This window comes from Littorina saxatilis, linkage group LG11 (genome assembly GCF_037325665.1).
Source record: "Littorina saxatilis isolate snail1 linkage group LG11, US_GU_Lsax_2.0, whole genome shotgun sequence".
NCBI lineage: Eukaryota > Metazoa > Mollusca > Gastropoda > Littorinimorpha > Littorinidae > Littorina > Littorina saxatilis.
Window position 1 is genome coordinate 31,344,260 of NC_090255.1, and position 18,014 is coordinate 31,362,273.

General features: G+C 41.1%; 2 protein-coding genes across 2 annotated transcripts in view; one reads left to right on the forward strand and one right to left on the reverse strand.

The window, feature by feature from the left end:
• The window catches only part of LOC138979532 (uncharacterized), a gene marked incomplete at its 5' end in the record, with an annotated part of 34,455 nt that extends 18,089 nt beyond the window's left edge, over positions 1-16,366 (reverse strand). The window contains one exon of the mRNA XM_070352245.1: positions 15,406-16,366. Within this exon, the coding sequence (XP_070208346.1) occupies positions 15,406-16,366 (961 nt within the window). The remainder of the gene's footprint in view (positions 1-15,405) is intronic.
• Positions 1-18,014, forward strand: part of LOC138980604 (alpha-amylase-like) — a 335,113-nt gene that overhangs the window by 46,076 nt on the left and 271,023 nt on the right. The window lies entirely within an intron of this gene.

The window sequence follows — 18,014 nt, forward strand, 5'->3', positions numbered from 1 at the left end:
TAAATTCCTACGCGAATCTATCAAAACAAGAATACAGAGTTATCTCCCCGTATATGTTGTTCACGAGCAGTGTTCGCGAGACAAAAATGATTGCAGATTGGCCGACTTCGTTCACATGACCTCCGTTCTGTTCTTTACAGTTATGATAAAGACATCGTTCTAAGGTCAAAACAAGTCGAAATTTTGGGACTGCTGCCGGAAGGAGACCGTAATATATGGTTGCATCACTGTCAAAAAATCGTCTGCTCCAGCGAGCGCCGAATCCAAACGGTTGATTATCACGTGACACTTTTGCCATATTTAGAGTTGTTTGCACAGTGAATACAGCCGCGAAAAATAGCTCATTTGAAACTGTCTTACATATCAATTCCTTTGTAATTTAAAAATTACATAACACCATATAAAAATCATTATCGACGATCGCGAATCTGCTTTCATCCATAACACATTACGAAAAGATCTAAATATGTAAAAAAAAAATCGATTTCCTCGCTAGACAAGGAAAACCAAGGCATCCTGTCAGGGATAGAATGAGCCGAACTCATTTTGACCTGAGTTCAGGATGGTTGTTCCCTTGCTCGCACAAAATAACGCACGTTTTAAATACATCATTTTTGCTTTGTACGAAAACAAAATAGTCACATATTTATAAGAAATTCTCTCACTCACTCACTCACTCAATCAATCAACCTCCCATCCACACCCCAGAAAAGTTCGAAATGCGCAGAAACAAACGGAGGAAGACGGATTCTGACAGACAAAATTATAGACGAAATCTGGAATGAACTCTGTCGGCTTTGGAAGAGTTGCTTCCCTTTCCTTTTTCTCGCTTTTCCATAGCAACACTGAGGCAAGGTACACGTGACATTGTGGGCTGTCTCAGTGTTTCTATGGAAACAAAGGAAAGCATCTCTTACACAACACATATAAACTTCTGTTCATCCCCCATGTTTAATTTAAATTCTAAATAGGTTGAGATAACTTCTGGTAAATTTAGTCATTGATAACGGACAATTGAGTGTATGTGGGTGGTTATGTATGTGTGCGCGCATGCTTGTGCGTGTGTGTGTGTGTGTGTGTGTGTGTGTGTGTGTGTGTGTGTGTGTGTGTGTGTGATATCTTTGTCATTTGCGATTCTTATAATGTTATTTTTTAAGAGAGTTTTTGGAGTGAAGGTGTGTGATTTAAGCTGTGATTTCATGTGATGTAATCTTTGCATACGAACTAGAAGACACATTTCTGCATGTACCCGTACAACTCTCAGATAATAAAGTTGAATTGAATTGAATTGAACTGAACTGATCTGATCTGAACTGAACTGAACTGGCTAGAAATGAACTTATTTGACTTGTGAACTGAACTGAATTCTTTCTTTCTTTCTTTATTTGGTGTTTAACGTCGTTTTCAACCATTCAAGGTTATATCGCGACGGGGGAAGGGGGGAGATGGGATAGGGGAAAGGGGGGAGATGGGATAGAGCCACTTGTTAATTGTTTCTTGTTCACCGCACTAATCAAAAAATTGCTCCAGGGGCTTGCAACGTAGTACAATATATGACCTTACTGGGAGAATGCAAGTTTCCAGTACAAAGGACGTAACATTTCTTACACTGAACTGAACTGAATTGAATTGAATTGAATTGAATTGAATTGAACTGAACTAAACTGTACCTAATTGATTTGACTTTAACTGAACTGAAATGCATTTACATTAATTGAATTGAACTGACTTGACTTGACTTGACTTGACTTGACTTGTATCTAATTGACTTGACTTTAACTGAACTGAAATGCATTGACATTAATTGAATTGAACTGAATTGAACTCAATTGAATTGACTTGAATTGACTTGCATTGAAATGAATTGACTTGCATTGAAATGAATTGAATTGAATTGAATTGAATTGAATTGAATTGAATTGAATTGAATTGAATTGAATTGAATTGAATTGAATTGAATTGAATTGAACCACGAAAGGCCTCTTAGTCTCACACTAACCTTTGCACGTCTCATGTTAAAAACATGACAGTTACGATTACGGACAAATTGACCATACTCTCCCGATTCTCATTTCTTCGTAAACCGGCGAGTCAAAACAAGCCGAGCCTTGCTATCTTTCGATAAGTCAGAGACAAACATTATCAGTTCTTGAGTTCCACAAATTAATACCTAACCGTTCAGATTACACCTCACAGGCGATTAGACATGACTTGATTATTTTCTGATGAGATTGTGAGTGGATGTGGTTATCTGTACTTCACACTTGGGGACAAGGAGGTTATCTTACTATATACCACCACATTCGACGATGGCTACGTAAGTAGAAAGGTCGGTGAGGCAGATATAAGATTTTATTGTGAGTGATAAAGAAAACGGGTTGAATCTCTGTGTGTACTCGTGCCATAGCTTGTTTTATGTTGTAGTGTGATTAGCTGGCTTACAGTGCGGATTTAGAGTCTTTGTTTTTCGCTTTCATTTGTTTTTGTCAGTTTTGCTCTGGTTCTCTCTTTGTTTCTCTCTATCTTTGTCTGTCTGTCTGTCTGTCTGTCTCCTCCAGTCCGCATCAATCTTTCACGGAGAAAGAAGAAAAGAAAGAAAAAAGAATGAAAAAAAAGCACAGAAAGAAAGAAAGAAAGAAAGAAAGAAAGACAGAAAGCAAGAAAGAAAGAACGAAGGAAAGAAAAAACAAGTCGCGTAAGGCGAAAACACAACATTTAGTCAAGTAGCTGTCGAACACACAGAATGAAACTGAACACAATGCCATTTTTCAGCAAGACCGTATACTCGTAGCATCGTCAGTCCACCGCTCATGGCAAAGGCAGTGAAATTGACAAGAAGAGCGGGGTAGTAGTTGCGCTAAGAAGGATAGCACGCTTTTCTGTACCTCTCTTTGTTTTAACTTTCTGAGCGTGTTTTTAATCGAAACATATCATATCTATATGTTTTTGGAATCAGGAACCGACAAGGAATAAGATGAAAGTGTTTTTAAATTGATTTCGACAATTTAATTTTGATCATAATTTTTATATATTTAATTTTCAGAGCTTGTTTTTAATCCAAATATAACATATTTATATGTTTTTGGAATCAGAAAATGATGGAGAATAAGATGAACGTACATTTGGATCGTTTTATAAATTTTTATTTTTTTTTTACAATTTTCAGATTTTTAATGACCAAAGTCATCAATTAATTTTTAAGCCACCAAGTTGAAATGCAATACCGAAGTCCGGGCTTTGTCGAAGATTACTTGACCAAAATTTCAACCAATTTGGTTGAAAAATGAGGGCGTGACAGTGCCGCCTCAACTTTCACGAAAAGCCGGATATGACGTTATCAAAGACATTTATCAAAAAAATGAAAAAAACGTTCGGGGATTTCATACCCAGGAACTCTCATGTCAAATTTCATAAAGATCGGTCCAGTAGTTTAGTCTGAATCGCTCTACACACACACACACACACACACACACACACAGACAGACACACGCACATACACCACGACCCTCGTCTCGATTCCCCCCTCTACGTTAAAACATTTAGTCAAAACTTGACTAAATGTAACTAAATCAGAAAACAAGAAAGCAACAATGAGAGCAAAAAGAAAGAAAGAAAGAAAGAAAGAAAGAAAGTAAGGAAGGAAGAACGTACGAAAAGATCCAAAAGAACTTAACAAGAAATGAAGAAACTACTACATTGATAAATGAATGAATGAATGGGTGAATGAATTAGTAAAAATCGGAGTTTGTCCTAAGAAGGTAAGTTTTGTGTGTTGCCTAATCAGCTCCTTTCTTCAAATCTTAAAACTTCTCTTTTGTATTTCACGCAAATCACATTTCCTCGAACGTTGTTTTCCTTTTCTTCTAGCTGTAGCTTCCACCTGTATCTTTCTTCTCAAACTTCCGGAAGTTGATAGATTTATCTCCCCTACCAGGAAGTGAATTTTATCAGATAAATCTGTACACAATCAAGTATGGCCAGGAGTTTGTTTCAACGTCGATAAATTTGTTGCCAGATAATACAGAAACCAACCACGATCGCCCCTTTCAGGTCAAAATGATAAATGACGCAAAATTTTGACGATAGCACTTTTCCTATCAGAAATTCTGGCTTCCTTGAATGATCTGACATGGTCAAGGTTTTATCCTTGTTGTGTTGGTTTCGTTCATTGGCTGAAACTCCCACGGGTTTTACGTGTATGAGCGTTTTTACCCCGCCATTCAGGCAGCCGTACGCCGCTTTCGGGGAAAGCATGCTGTGTATTTTCGTGTTTCTATAACGCACCGAACTCTGACATGCATTATGGATCTTTTCCGTGCGCACTTGGTCTTGTGCTTGCGTGTACACATGAAGGGGGATAAGGCACTAGCAATAATTGACCTGGGAGAACGGACAAATCTCCACCTTTTACCCACCAGGCGGCCGCAGCCGGGATTTGAACTCACGTCCTTCCGACTATAGGAGCTAGCCGATGTCTTATCCGCCAGGCGCCCGTCATCCTTGTTGTGTGTTTACGTGCACGTTTTTTTGTGTAACAATCAATAACAACAGAAAAGGTTGAATTATCTTTCTTTTGTGTTTAATTTTGCAAGAATAGTCAATTTTAGTGGTTTGCTTTCGTCAAAGGGGAAAAAAATAACCGGAGAAGTTGATTTTTTCTTGTTCTGTGTGAACGAGCATGTCCAGGTATCTCGTTGTTGTTTTGGAAAACGAAACAAATATCAAAATCATTGGCCATACAAGGCAAGTATTCTAGGCATTTTTTGTTTGTTTGTTTGTTTGCTTAACGCCCAGCCGACCACGAAGGGCCATATCAGGGCGGTGCTGCTTTGACATATAACGTGCGCCACACACAAGACAGAAGTCGCAGCACAGGCTTCATGTCTCACCCAGTCACATTATTCTGACACCGGTGTAACACGAAATTTTTACTCCACGAAAAAATTACTCCGGAGTAAATATTTCGTACGAAATTCTTACTCCGAGTACACATTTCGTACGAGAAAAGAACTCCCCAAGGCACGAAAAAGTTACTCCCTCCACGACATTTTTACTCCCCATTTTTTTTAACTTCCAGTAAAAATCTCGTACACGAAAATGGGATGCAGGCGAAGGGTGATGCCAATAATGTGATCTCGCGCAAACGAATGTCGCGCTACCCTCCCTCCACCCCTTCCACCACCAAAACTAACAGGGGACAAGGGAGTAAAAGTTTCGTACACCAGATGGGAAGTTAAATTGCTCGTGTTAGGGTGGAGTAATTTATTCGTTATTTATTCGTCAGGGAAGTAACATTTTTGTACGAAACGTTTACTCGGAACTCGCCTGTCGTGGGAGTAATTTTCTCGTGTTATGGGGGAGTTCTTTTTTCGTAAAGGGAGTAACATTTTCGTACGAAATTTTTACTCCGGAGTAAAAATCTCGTGGGAGTAATTTTCTCGTGTTACACCGGACCAACCAGTCCTAGCGCTAACCCCATAAGGCCAGACGCCAGGCGGAGCAGCCATTAGATTGCCAATTTTAAAGTCTTTGGTATGACCCGGCCGGGGTTCGAACCCACGACCTCCCGATCACGGGGCGGACGCCTTACCACTAGGACACCGTGCCGGTTATTCTAGGCATTGTGTTAATGACTCTTGTAATGGAAACATTAAACACGTTGAATATTCTCAGTTGGTATTTATTCTAAACAGCCAGTTGTTCATTGTTTTCTATGCAAAATAACATTAGATTTTTGTTTCTTCTTTCTGTAGATTACCGTAACGTTGACTTTTCACATTTACATAACCAACGGCTATTCGTTAATTGATGTTGCACTTTTTGGAACGATTGTTCCGTTAAAAACTATTCACTGAATTTGACATACTGAGTTTCCTTTCCATTCGTCTTTTTCTGTAGGTTGCTTCAAAATCGGACATTTCTTAGAGGTTCGATGGTAATATAAGATGTTTGTTGGCTTGTTGTCAGACCAGCATTTTTACACCCCCGGTATAGGGGTGTGTATAGGATTCGGTCGATGTGTTTGTTTGTTTGTGTGTTTGTGTTCGCATATAGATCTCAAGAATGAACGGACCGATCGTCACCAAACTTGGTGAACAGGTTCTATACATTCCTGAGACGGTCCGTACAAAAATTGGGACCAGTCAAACACACGGTTAGGGAGTTATTGGTGGATTAAGATTCTACAAGGACTTATAGCTCTAGGGACATATTAATGGTCAAAGGGAAATAACCTTCTCAGTTGGTGGCAGTGAGAATGGTAAGGACGGGGGTGTTTTTCCTAACTCGGAGGAATTTCTTGTTTATATCGTCTTCTGTTTCATCTTGATCGAGCGAGGCCGAAGCCATGAGTAGTCGATGTAATGATCAACATGGATTGGGTCTTTGAGAGTGAATGTTTACAGTCGTTATCCTCGGAAACACGAACTAACGATATGTGTGAATTGTTTAAGTTAATTTGAAGGACAGTATGCAATTTACATTTTCACAACACAAGAAAATAAGAATGTTGAGTTGTTTACGACAAGGAGAAATAAAAGAAGCGGTAAATTTGAATTTTACGGATTGGGGTGGGAAGTTAGAGGGAGGAGATTGGGGAGGGGGGGGAATATAGAGACACGCAAGGTAAAGGGGTCATGGGAGACGGGAGATGGGTGGGGGAGGGAAGGGGTGAGTGGTAGGGGTGAGTGGTAGGGGTGAGGATATGACGAATAAAGGCCATAGACAATTCCAGAGCAAGGTCTCGTGACAAGAGATCAAAAAGGTCTGAGTAACACCTGGGCCGTTCCCACCTATCCCGTCAGCTGAACCTATCAAACACGCGTCACACACACACACACACTCTTTCTCTTACACACACACACACACATACACACATATATACACTCATACAAACACACAAATACAGACATATACATTCGCACGCATATGTACACTTTCACGCGCACACCCACATACATACACACACACATACACACACCATACACACAGACAGACACACAGACACACACACACACATACACACACACACACACACACACACACACACACACACACACACACACACACACACACACACACACACACACACATACTTACATTCACACACATATATTTTTCCATACAAATGTTACGTGACTACGAGAAAATTGCGGCCTGACCCAGGCCTGAACACGCAACCTCTCGCTTCCGAGCGCAAGTGCGTTACCACTCGGCCACCCAGTCCCTTGGCGGAACCGGATGTGGAGTACCGGATACTGGGTTTGCCAAGACAGTGGAGAATCAACAGCGCTCTCTCGGATCCACGGAAACACGTGGAAAAAAACAACAAGAGAAAAAACGGCTTCGCGATGCGCTAAACAATGAATTGTTTACGGTATATAATATTTTATTTACGGTATATATTATTTACCAAATCATGAATTATATAGCGGAAACCTATTATATAGCTATATAAAGCATTATTTAGCGTAATAATACTATTTCAAGGCAAAAACAGTAAATAATAAATTATTTATCTAAATAATATTTTATTTATCTAAATAATATTTTATTTACATACAATATTTTATTTATCCAAATAATATTTTATTTATCTAAATAATATTTTATTTATTTAAATAATATTTTATTTATCTAAATAACACTTTATTTACATATAATATATTGTTTAGAGAAAACGCGTAATTATTTATAAATAATGAGTTATTTACAGATACAATCTATTATTTATGCTAAACAATGCATTATTTAGTGCTTTGTGCTCTCTTTTTTCTGTATCTGTAAATAATGCATTGTTTAAGTTAAACAATGCATTATTTAGCTAAATAATGCATGGTATAGTTAAATAAAGCATTGTTTAGCTAAATAACGCGTTATTTAGCTAAATAATGCGTTATTTAGACATCAAGAGCTAGAAGGGACATTTGCACCATTCGGATTGCCATACCTTAAACGACCACCCTGGCACCAATTAAGTCTCCCTTGTGAGTTCGTTTCTAGTATATATATACAGGGTGACCCCCCCCCCCCCCCCAAAAAAAAAAAAGAAAAAAAAAGAAAAATAAAAGCTAATCACTTCTACATGTCTTGGGGGAGTCAGAGTATTTGACCGACAAACTTGCCACTTCGTGGACTGGTCATGCATAAGCTGAATTTAATGTAATACCAAATTTGAAGTAATTTCGCCAAGAAATGTAGAATATATTAGCATTTTTGAGTGTTGCATTTTTTGGGGTCAACCTGTAGTTCACCTTTCCACAGAGGCCACCTGTTTATATAAGACCGCTTCTGGTCTTTCTGTTGGGTGGTCGTTATCGGCAGGTTCGATTGTATCAAACGTGTGTAAGACTTTCAAAGTCCGGGGAAAACAAGATTGCTTGTCAGTCCATGCACCGATATTTACCGACATGAGAAATGGCACACAGCATGAAAGGCAACTCATTCCCAACGACAACGCAACGCGCTACACCACAACGCTACACTACACGTAGCGAGTTCGGCCCCCACCCCGGGTATAAGACACATTCCTCGGTTGTCCAGCTCCGTTTGAAGACCGGGTGGACGACGGTTGGGGGGTAGAACTCTTCAATGTTTGTACACGACCACTGAAGGAAAAACGGGCCGATATTTTGCAGACGGGTGCGTGTGTGTGTGTGTGTGAGTTGTACTGAGCAATTTGCTTCTTGGGGTTAAATCATAAGGTACAGCGCATACAATTAATGCAAACGGCTTCTGCGCAGAAAAAAAGACTGATACAAAGTACACATGTTCTGAGAAAATGAGAGAACATGGTGGTGGAACGAACAGAAGGAAGGGTCGGTCGGATGATTTGCAAAAGACAACAACACCCAACAGTTTTAGGAGACAGATACCGAAACGTCACAATGTTCAGAACGAAAGGCGTTGATCGACGCGAAAAGCAAAAGTGTCAACAACTAATTTGCTGCTTATCAGCCAAGTTTAAAAAGACGCCCCCCCTCCCCCACCCCCCTTTTCTTATTCCATCCCCCCTCCTCCCTCCAGGAATAAATGGGATCTTCTATAGGGGAAGGGCTCCTAATATGGACCACTTTTTGTTTCACGCTGATAACTAGCTTGTTTTCTTGCGAAGAAGTTTCATTTTGTGTTTGGTAGTCCTTCTCTCTTAGGTTAACCGTTGGGCCTAATTAGAGTGAAATAGCTTTGATAGATATTCAGCAAAAATTAAATACAGAAAAAAACACAAAGGGTCCATATTAGGAGCCTGGGCGCCTAATATGGACCACTGAAGCGGACTTCTCGAATCACTGCAAAAAGCCCCCTATACTTCAAAATAACATGATACAACTTAGTTTGTAAGTCAGACTAATCAAAATATGCTTTAGATTTATCTGTTTTGGGTTGATGAGAGCATTATTTGAAGCACACCAGGAAACTAAATAAGCTTATCAAAAACAGAGTGAAAATAAGTGAAATTATCAACTTCCACGAAAATAAGACTATTTGTGATTTTGTTTTTAAATCTCGAAGGCTAGTTATAGGTTATTTCCAGCAAGCTTTTGAATGAATTAATAAAAATAGCATTTAGCTTTTCATTTTCTTCGATTTGTTGAAGGTGGTCCATATTAGGGGACTCCCACATACTTTGAGATTTTGCAATTATTTTTTTGTTTGCAGTAGAAACTCGGGGTCAACACTGCTAAAATGTAACAAATACGGACTTAGCTGTCATATGTAGCTATTTTTGTGTGATAAAAGCTTTGACTGTGGACAGAAACAAGTCCGTTTTAGGCGGCAAATTTAGAGTGAACCCTGCCAAAAGTGAAAAAAAGAGAAAAAGCCTAACGGTTTTGAGGTTTGTGTTTCTGCAATTGTTTTGACATGTGCAAGTTATCCAGAGAGGGTGAATACAGCCAATGAAATTGTTTTGAGCGCTCTAGCGCCGTTAGTTTGTCAGAACAGGAGGTGGTCCATATTAGGAGCCGGTCCATATTAGGAGCCCTTCTCCTATAATATTATAAGCATACTTCTGCTTGAGTACGGGTCCAAAGATAATCATGATATTGCAAATAAACTTAAGTCCTCTTTGAACCAATGGAGGGAAGAGAATGGGAAACAGATACGAAAACGTGACAACCCGTTTTCGTTTTTTACATTTAGTCAAGTTTTGACTAAATGTTTTAACGTAGAGGGGGGAATCGAGACGAGGGTCGTGGTGTGTGTGTGTGTGTGTGTGTGTGTGTGTGTGTGTGTGTGTGTGTAGAGCGATTCAGAGAAATCTACAGGATCGATCTTCATGAAACTTGACATGAGAGATCCTGAGTATGGTATCTCCAGACGTTTTTATCATTTTTTTGATAAATTTCTTTGATGACGTCATATCCGGCTTTTCGTGAAAGTTGAGGCGGCACTGTCAAGCTCTCATTTTTCAACTGAATTGGTTGAAATATTGGTCAAGTAATCTTCGACGAATCCCGGACTTCGGTATTGCATTTCAGCTTGGAAGCTTAAAATTTGATTAATGAGTTTGCTCATTAAAGTTGTCATTAAAATCGATTTTTCGCAAACAGATTTAAAATTGATTGCATCGTATTCTTCATCACATTCTGAATCTAAAATATATACATATGTCATGTTTACTCTTAAAATGTGATCACAATTAACGAAAATAGATTAATTAGTCTTACGATTAAAATTTAAGAAATCGACCCAAAAATGATTTCATCTTATTCTTTATCATTTTCTGATTCCAAAAACATATAGATATGATAGGTTGTATTCAAAACAAGCTCAGTAAGTTAACAAGAATACAGGAAAGCGCGCTTTCCTGCTTTGCACAATACGCTACCGCGCTAATCTGGCGTGTCAATATGACTACGTTTTGCCCGTGGGAGGTGAGAGATTTCCTTCACGCGGGGATTGACGAAGCTGTACTGTCTTGGTGAAAAAATACAGTGCGTTCAGTTTCATCCCGTGAGTTCGACAGCTTGACTACCCCCCGCGGGTTAGGGGGAAGAATTTACCCGATGCTCCCCAGCATGTCGTAAGAGGCGACTAACGGATTCTGTTTCTCTTTTTACACACACATATATAACTCCTTCATTAATAAAACCTATTTCAAGGAGACCCCGTCGAAATCAAAAACACGATTTGTTGTTGCCTGGCTTGGAGATTAACAGGCGCCACCATAGCAACCAACTTTGGAAGCCGCGGGTTTAGAGAGTAAAGCCCATCCAAAATGGCACAGTCTTGTCGGTTGTGTAGAAGCACGTTTCACAAAGACCCCGTTTCTTAACCTGTCAGGAGTGTCTTCTCGTTCAATTTGTTTTTGGAAACTTTTTTTCTTTTCTTCAAATTTTCGTTCGATGTTACTTTTTTGTTGTCTTTGACGATTACATCAGTAAATTTAGTGCGACCAAGGACTACCTCCAAGAATTTCTAGTAAGTGTTTTTCGGGTTTTAGTACGTATAGGACGCAGAGACACACAGCTTGGGGAGTCCTATAATATAGGGTGTTGTCACCCCACGCACAAGCCGAGACAGATCTGTGGTAGGGCCAAAAAAAAAAAAAAAAATAGGTGTGGTTACGGTAACATAGCCAAAAAAATAGGGTAAGTAGGTAGGCAATCTCTTTTTTTTTTACTTTTTTTTCTAATGTGTACAAATTAAACCTACTTGACAGGGAAATAAGTGTGCGACTCGGGCGCTTTCGCTTTCATTGCGGTTTTTTTCCGGTTTTTGTTTTTTGTTTTTTTGTGGACAAATGTAATAAAAAGTTATAGGATCGGCCCCTAAAAATAGGGTAGGTCGGGTTACCGTAACCACACCTTTTTTTTTTTTTTAGGCCTAGTATGCTAGGTGGCTAGTAGACCATTGCAGATGAGGCTAATTTACGGTTCTGCCAAGGGCCGGATCAGTTAGTTTGTTAGGGGGGGGGGGGGAGGGGCTAAGTAAAGGGAGCGAAGCGACCTAGACGAATGAGCGAAGCGACCGTGATTCCTAGGGACATGGCCCCCCCCCCCCCCTCCCCGGAAAAAATGTTGGGTCCAAAGAAGTCAAACAGGGCTATCTGAGCTTAGAATTGATTGGTCTTTTTTTCCCCTTTTTTGGGTGAAGCAATTTTTGTGATTGAACAATGATATGCAACGGCTTTAAAAAAAAAAAAATTGGCTGGGAGGGGGGGGGGGGGGGGGTGTGGCTCGTCCGGCCCTGCTGCCCATGTCTTTTGGACATCTTAATTTGTGTACACAAATTCAAGTACCAAACTGGCTGTGGAAACAAGATAATCATGCTCGAAGTACATTTGCCGAAACTAGTCTGACTAAATTTAGCTGTGGTTTTCTATTGTAACAAGGTTTGGTCTCCTGGAAACGGATGTTCGGCTTTCAAGCAACTTTTGTTTTTGTGGTGGTTTTTTTCCAACTCGTTTTGAATTTGTTTATCTTGTCTTGTAAAAGTTAATTTGTCACAATATTGCAACCGAGAAAATTTGTCACGATATTGCAAGTGAGTAAATTTGTCACGCTATTGTAACCGAGTAAATTTGTCACATTTTTGCAAGTAAATACATTTGTCACGATATTGCAACTGAGTCAATTTGTCACGAGTGAAACACTGTGGTCGGTTAAAATAGAGCTTAACTTGTGTCGTAATATCATGACTATTTTGTACTCGTGACAAATTGACTCAGTTGCAATATTGTGATGCAAAATAGTCATGATATTACGACACAAGTTAAGTTATATCTTAACCGACCACAGTCTTTTCGTAAAAAGAATCTGAACCATTACGCCACCAAAACGAAGGAAAGGGCGTGTTAGGCGTGGCTTAGGTCTGTAAAACTGATTGGAAATCCTTTGGTCGTTCATTACCCACCCGTGTGACAGGTAGCGGTGTGTCAGGCGCACACCACCCCACGCTGCACCAATACATTAATACCCGCTTTTAACCCTCCCGTTCCTTTCCCTACTCGCCAACGTAGCTGTTCGTGCTCTACAAAAAAAAACAAAAAAACCACCAGACTTACTTGTCTTCTGTACTGTTCCCATGTTAATTCTTTTCTGTATTTTTGTTTCCCTTGTGGAAAGTTATTTTTATCGGAACCGCGCCATATACTTATAACCACACTCCCACCTTTATATTTTTTTCTCTCTCTCTCTCTCTCTCTCTCTCTCTCTCTCTCTCTCTCTCTCTCTCTCTCTCTCTCTCTCTCTCTCTCTCTCTCTCTCTAAAATTCAAGCAAAAAGCTATGTATCGATCGAACATGGGATTTTCCTTCTTTAAGCCATGTGACGTCAGAGTCCGACGAAACTCATATTTCGGCGTCAAAAAACAAGAAAGGTAGGTTGTTGGAACGTTTGTTATTGACAAAACAATACTTTCACATAACAAACGATCGTTTTGTCAATAACAAACGTTCCAACAACCAACATTTCTTGTTTTTTTATTCTGAATTTTGGAACGTTGGCAGTCTCTTTGTTTTTGGATTTGCTCATATTTGGGCGGATAGCCAAGACTACAAAAAGTGCATGTTTGTGTGCGTTTAGTCGTAAAGAATAAAAGGAATTCTAACTAAAATCGATCGATACATAAATGTTCTATGTATTTTTGACCAAAATATGACATTTTACACCGATCTCGACAGTCATTGTTCACCTCGACCGCTGGCGAGGTCTCGGAGGAACACTGACTGTCTCGATCAGTGTAAAATGTCATATTTAAGTCAAAAATACAAATAACGCATAATCTTTCTACGAGGAATACATTGTACCGTGTTGAATGCATACATCGGGATCATTAATACTGTCACACCTGTCTAAAACGACCACCCGGGGATATAGCTCAGTTGGTAGCGCGCTGGATTTGTATTCAGTTGGCCGCTGTCAGCGCGAGTTCGATCCCAGGTTCGGCGGAAATTTATTTCACAGAGTCAACTTTGTGTGCAGACTCTCTTCGGTGTCCGAACCACCCCCCGTGTATACTACATTGGGTGTGCACGTTAAAGATCCCACGATTGACAAAAGGGTCTTTCCTGGCAAAATTGCTTAGGCACAGTTAATAATTGTCTACCATACCCGTGTGACTTGGAATAAAGCCGTGAAAGGTAAATATGCGCCGACATGGCTGCAATCTACTGGCCGTATAAAATTTCATCTCACACGGCATCACTGCAGAGCGCCTAGAACTGTACCCACGGAATATGCGCGATATAAGACTCATTGATTGATTGATTGACCCAAGGGACCGACCAAAAGGGATCGTTGTAGACAAGTGGTTCCTATGTAATGGTGAATCATATAATTTATAATTTAAAAAACCAAACACAACACCAGCTGGGGATCGTTTGAGGTGGACGTTCTGGGCAGGTGGCCTTTATGAAAAGATGTTCGCAAGGGCAGGTTCAGCTATACCACCAAAACGAAGATACTAATAACGATAGAAGGGGGATACAAATCAACGAATTGTCAGCTGAAAATGGATGGGGTGGGGTGGGACATGGAACAAAAGCTGCAGAAGAACTAGAGAAAGAAGCAGATGGAACCGGAAGAGAATAAATTGCAGTGATACTTTGCAGGAATGTTGCTATAAGAGAATTACTAACTTGGGCAAATGGGCCGGAATTGTAATGGACATTTTGGACAATTTTCGAAAGTTCCAGTCAGTCCATGGCGTATTTTTCTCTCCGTCGAATAACAAAAAAGAATATCGTCAAATCTGTTTTGAAAGATTTTTGCTGACTGCTGCCGATGCCAAACCATATCCCCGTAGCCTTCCACTTCTATACACCAACCAAAAAGTAAACTGCCGCACTACCATTTTTGGAGCTGGTGCCATGGCGCGTTCACAACAAATGCCACAACTACAAAGCTCGCTCCATCCTTCCGCTCTCCCGCCACTCCCCTCCCTGTACAAAACAAAACCCAACTGCCGTTGCCATGAGTACCCTCTTCTGCCCAACTGACCTGGGAATCAAATTTAATGTTAATTTAACAGATTTTACAAATGAATCTCTGTCAACCACCAGCACCATCGCATCAACATCATCTTGGATGAGCAAAACGTTAGACACAGAAATACCTATCAAATCCGATCACCTAACTATTGTGTGTTGCAACATGTATACACATGTCTGTGTGTACAAAGCAGATAATAAAGTTGTATTTTACTGTCCCCTACTGTATCTTATTGTATTGCACTGTGTTGTGTTGTAACTTGCTGATTTTCTTTTCATAGCTTATTATGCTTATTCTGTTACCCTCGTAAAATAAAGAATAGTCATTGTCATTGTCGTTGTCAATCATAGCTTCTGTGGGTTATCATCTCCATTTGAAGACTCCCTGATTTTCTCAGATTTGTGCAAGTCTTAAACGAGGGGCACCACTATGTATTGCAATGCATTGCTATTCTATCGAAAACTTCACTCACCCGTTCGAATGACTCCAGGCTCATGCTGGCCCACGCTCAGAGGAGCTAACGTGTAGGTGCTCCATTTGTTACCTCCCTCGTTGGTGGCGTAATCCACGTAGGCGTCACGTGACAGCACCATGCTTCTCTCCCCTTCCGAAGGGGACGCCACTCCGGAGGACTCCCCAGACGACATGTAGTGCTTGGAGGTGAGGGAGGACGCAGGGGGGAGGGGGGTGTAGGTTCGACCGTCCGACTGAGGATGAAGCCCCCAGTAGCTGGAGGGTTCCGCGGTGGCGTGGTGGATCGAGGAGGAGTGGAGGCTGGAGCTGGAAGACCCGTACCCTCCCAGCCCAAGAGGGGCTCTGGAACTGGGGACAAGAAGGGAGGGCATAGGGGGGAGGTAGGTGGTGGTCTCAGTGTAGCTGGGGGGCTGGAGGGTGATGAGGCTCCCCCCATCCCCTCCTCCTCCCCCTCCTCCTCCTCCGCTGTCCCCGTTGTGATACGCGTGTACGGAAGAGAGGGTGGCGTTAGTGAGGGGCGCGTAGCTGGACGGTTCGGTGTCGCCACCGTCATTACCCCTGCTGCTGCTGCCGCTGCTGTTGTTGAGGTGTGGGTGGTGGAGGTGGAGGTTGTTGTGGGCTGCGGCCAGGGTATAGCCGGTCAGAGTGACTGTCGTGGCTGTGGGGCGGTTGTCAAGGTGATTGAAAAACACCTCCACGTCTTCCGTGGGCAGCAGGTGATCCGCTCTCTCGAAGGTCAGCCCGCCTGACCCGGGAACGGCCCGCAGCTGACCTCCGACCTGAAGTGCGTGCGCACCTCTCAGGCTAATTCCGCTTCCGTCGCTGTGGAGGTAGTGAGGGTGGGAATTGGGGTGGTGGGAGAGAGGGTGGTGGTACGACACTCCGGAGCTCAACGCCTGCGCAAGAATTCTGTTAGAAGCGGTGATGGAAGAGAGCGGGGGAGGAGGGGGAGGTGGGGGAGGAGGGGGGGCGAGGTGGTGATAGGAGGGCTGGCTGGAAACCGACATAGGCAACGGTTCTCCTTTCTCGTCCCTTTCTTCTTTTTCTTCGCCGAGTTTGTAATGATGATGGTGTTGGTGTTGATAATGATGATGATGGACGCCGCGATGATCGTAACGTTCGGAAGGGGGCGTCCCCTCTCTATAGTCTCTCTCCGTTTCTTCCATCCGTGCCACCTTAGCGGCGGGGTGCTCCCTATCTGGGGAACTCTCCCTCTTCTCCTGTTTGACTATGACGCTGCTGGGCGAGGCTGTTCTGTTCTCCTCCCTCCGACCGGAGAGATCTGTGGCTTCGGAGCTCCCGGGGGAACTGTATTTGTCGCTGTTGTCTGACATGGTGCGGAAAGGAGAGAATGACGTCACTTTCCGTTGGATGGAACGACCTTTCTGTGACGTCAGAGTGCAATCGGGACTAGGCGGTGGAGTCCTGAAGAAAAAAAAAATCCAGAATAAAAAACAAAGAAATATGTATGTAAGTTAAAAAAAAAAAGCAAAACAAAAAACAAGCACACAACAAACAAACATACAAACACTAAGCAAGAAAACAAACATACAAACACTAAGCAAGAAAACAAACGTACAAACACTAAGCAAGAAAACAAACATACAAACACTAAGCAAGAAAACAAACATACAAACACTAAGCAAGAAAACAAACATACAAACACTAAGCAAGAAAACAAACATACAAACACTAAGCAAGAAAACAAACATACAAACACTAAGCAAGAAAACAAACATACAAACACTAAGCAAGAAAACAAACAAACAAACTCACAAGGCTCATAGTTATCAGGTCATGCGTCAGTGACTGGTCATACAAGCTTCAAATGTACGGTTCTGCTAACCATCTCACATCTGACCAGACTTTTCCATGGGGCAAGAAATAACCTCCATTTTGCACAAAATTTGAAAATCAACATCCTGTACAAACAAAATCAAAACAAAACAAGTCGCGTAAGGCGAAAATACAACATTTAGTCAAGCTCAGTCGAACTCACAGAATGAAACTGAACGCATTGCATTTTTTCCGCACGACCGTACACTCGTAGCATCGTCTGTCCACCGCTCGTGGCAAAGGCAGTGAAATTAACAATCCAGAAAAGCGCGGTAGCGGTTGCGCTGAGGAGGATAGCACGCTTTTCTATATCTCTATTCTTTTTAACTCTCTGAACGTGTTTTTAATCAAAACATATCGTATCTATATGTTTTTGGAATCAGGAACGGACAAGGAATAAGATGAAATTGTTTTTAAATCGATGTCGGAAATTTTATTTTAATCATAATTTTTATATTTTTAATTTTCAGAGCTTGTTTTTAATCCAAATATAACATATTTATATGTTTTTGGAATCAGAAAATGATGAAGAATACGATAAACGTAATTTTGGATCGTTTTATAAAAAAAAATAATTTTAATTACAATTTTCAGATTTTTAATGACCAAAGTCATTAATTAATTTTTAAGCCTCCAAGCTGAAATGCAATACCAAAGTCCGGCCTTTGTTGAAGATTGCTTGGCCAAACTTTCAATCAATTTGATTGAAAAATGAGGGTGTGACAGTGCCGCCTCAACTTTTACAAAATGCCGGATATGACGTCATCAAAG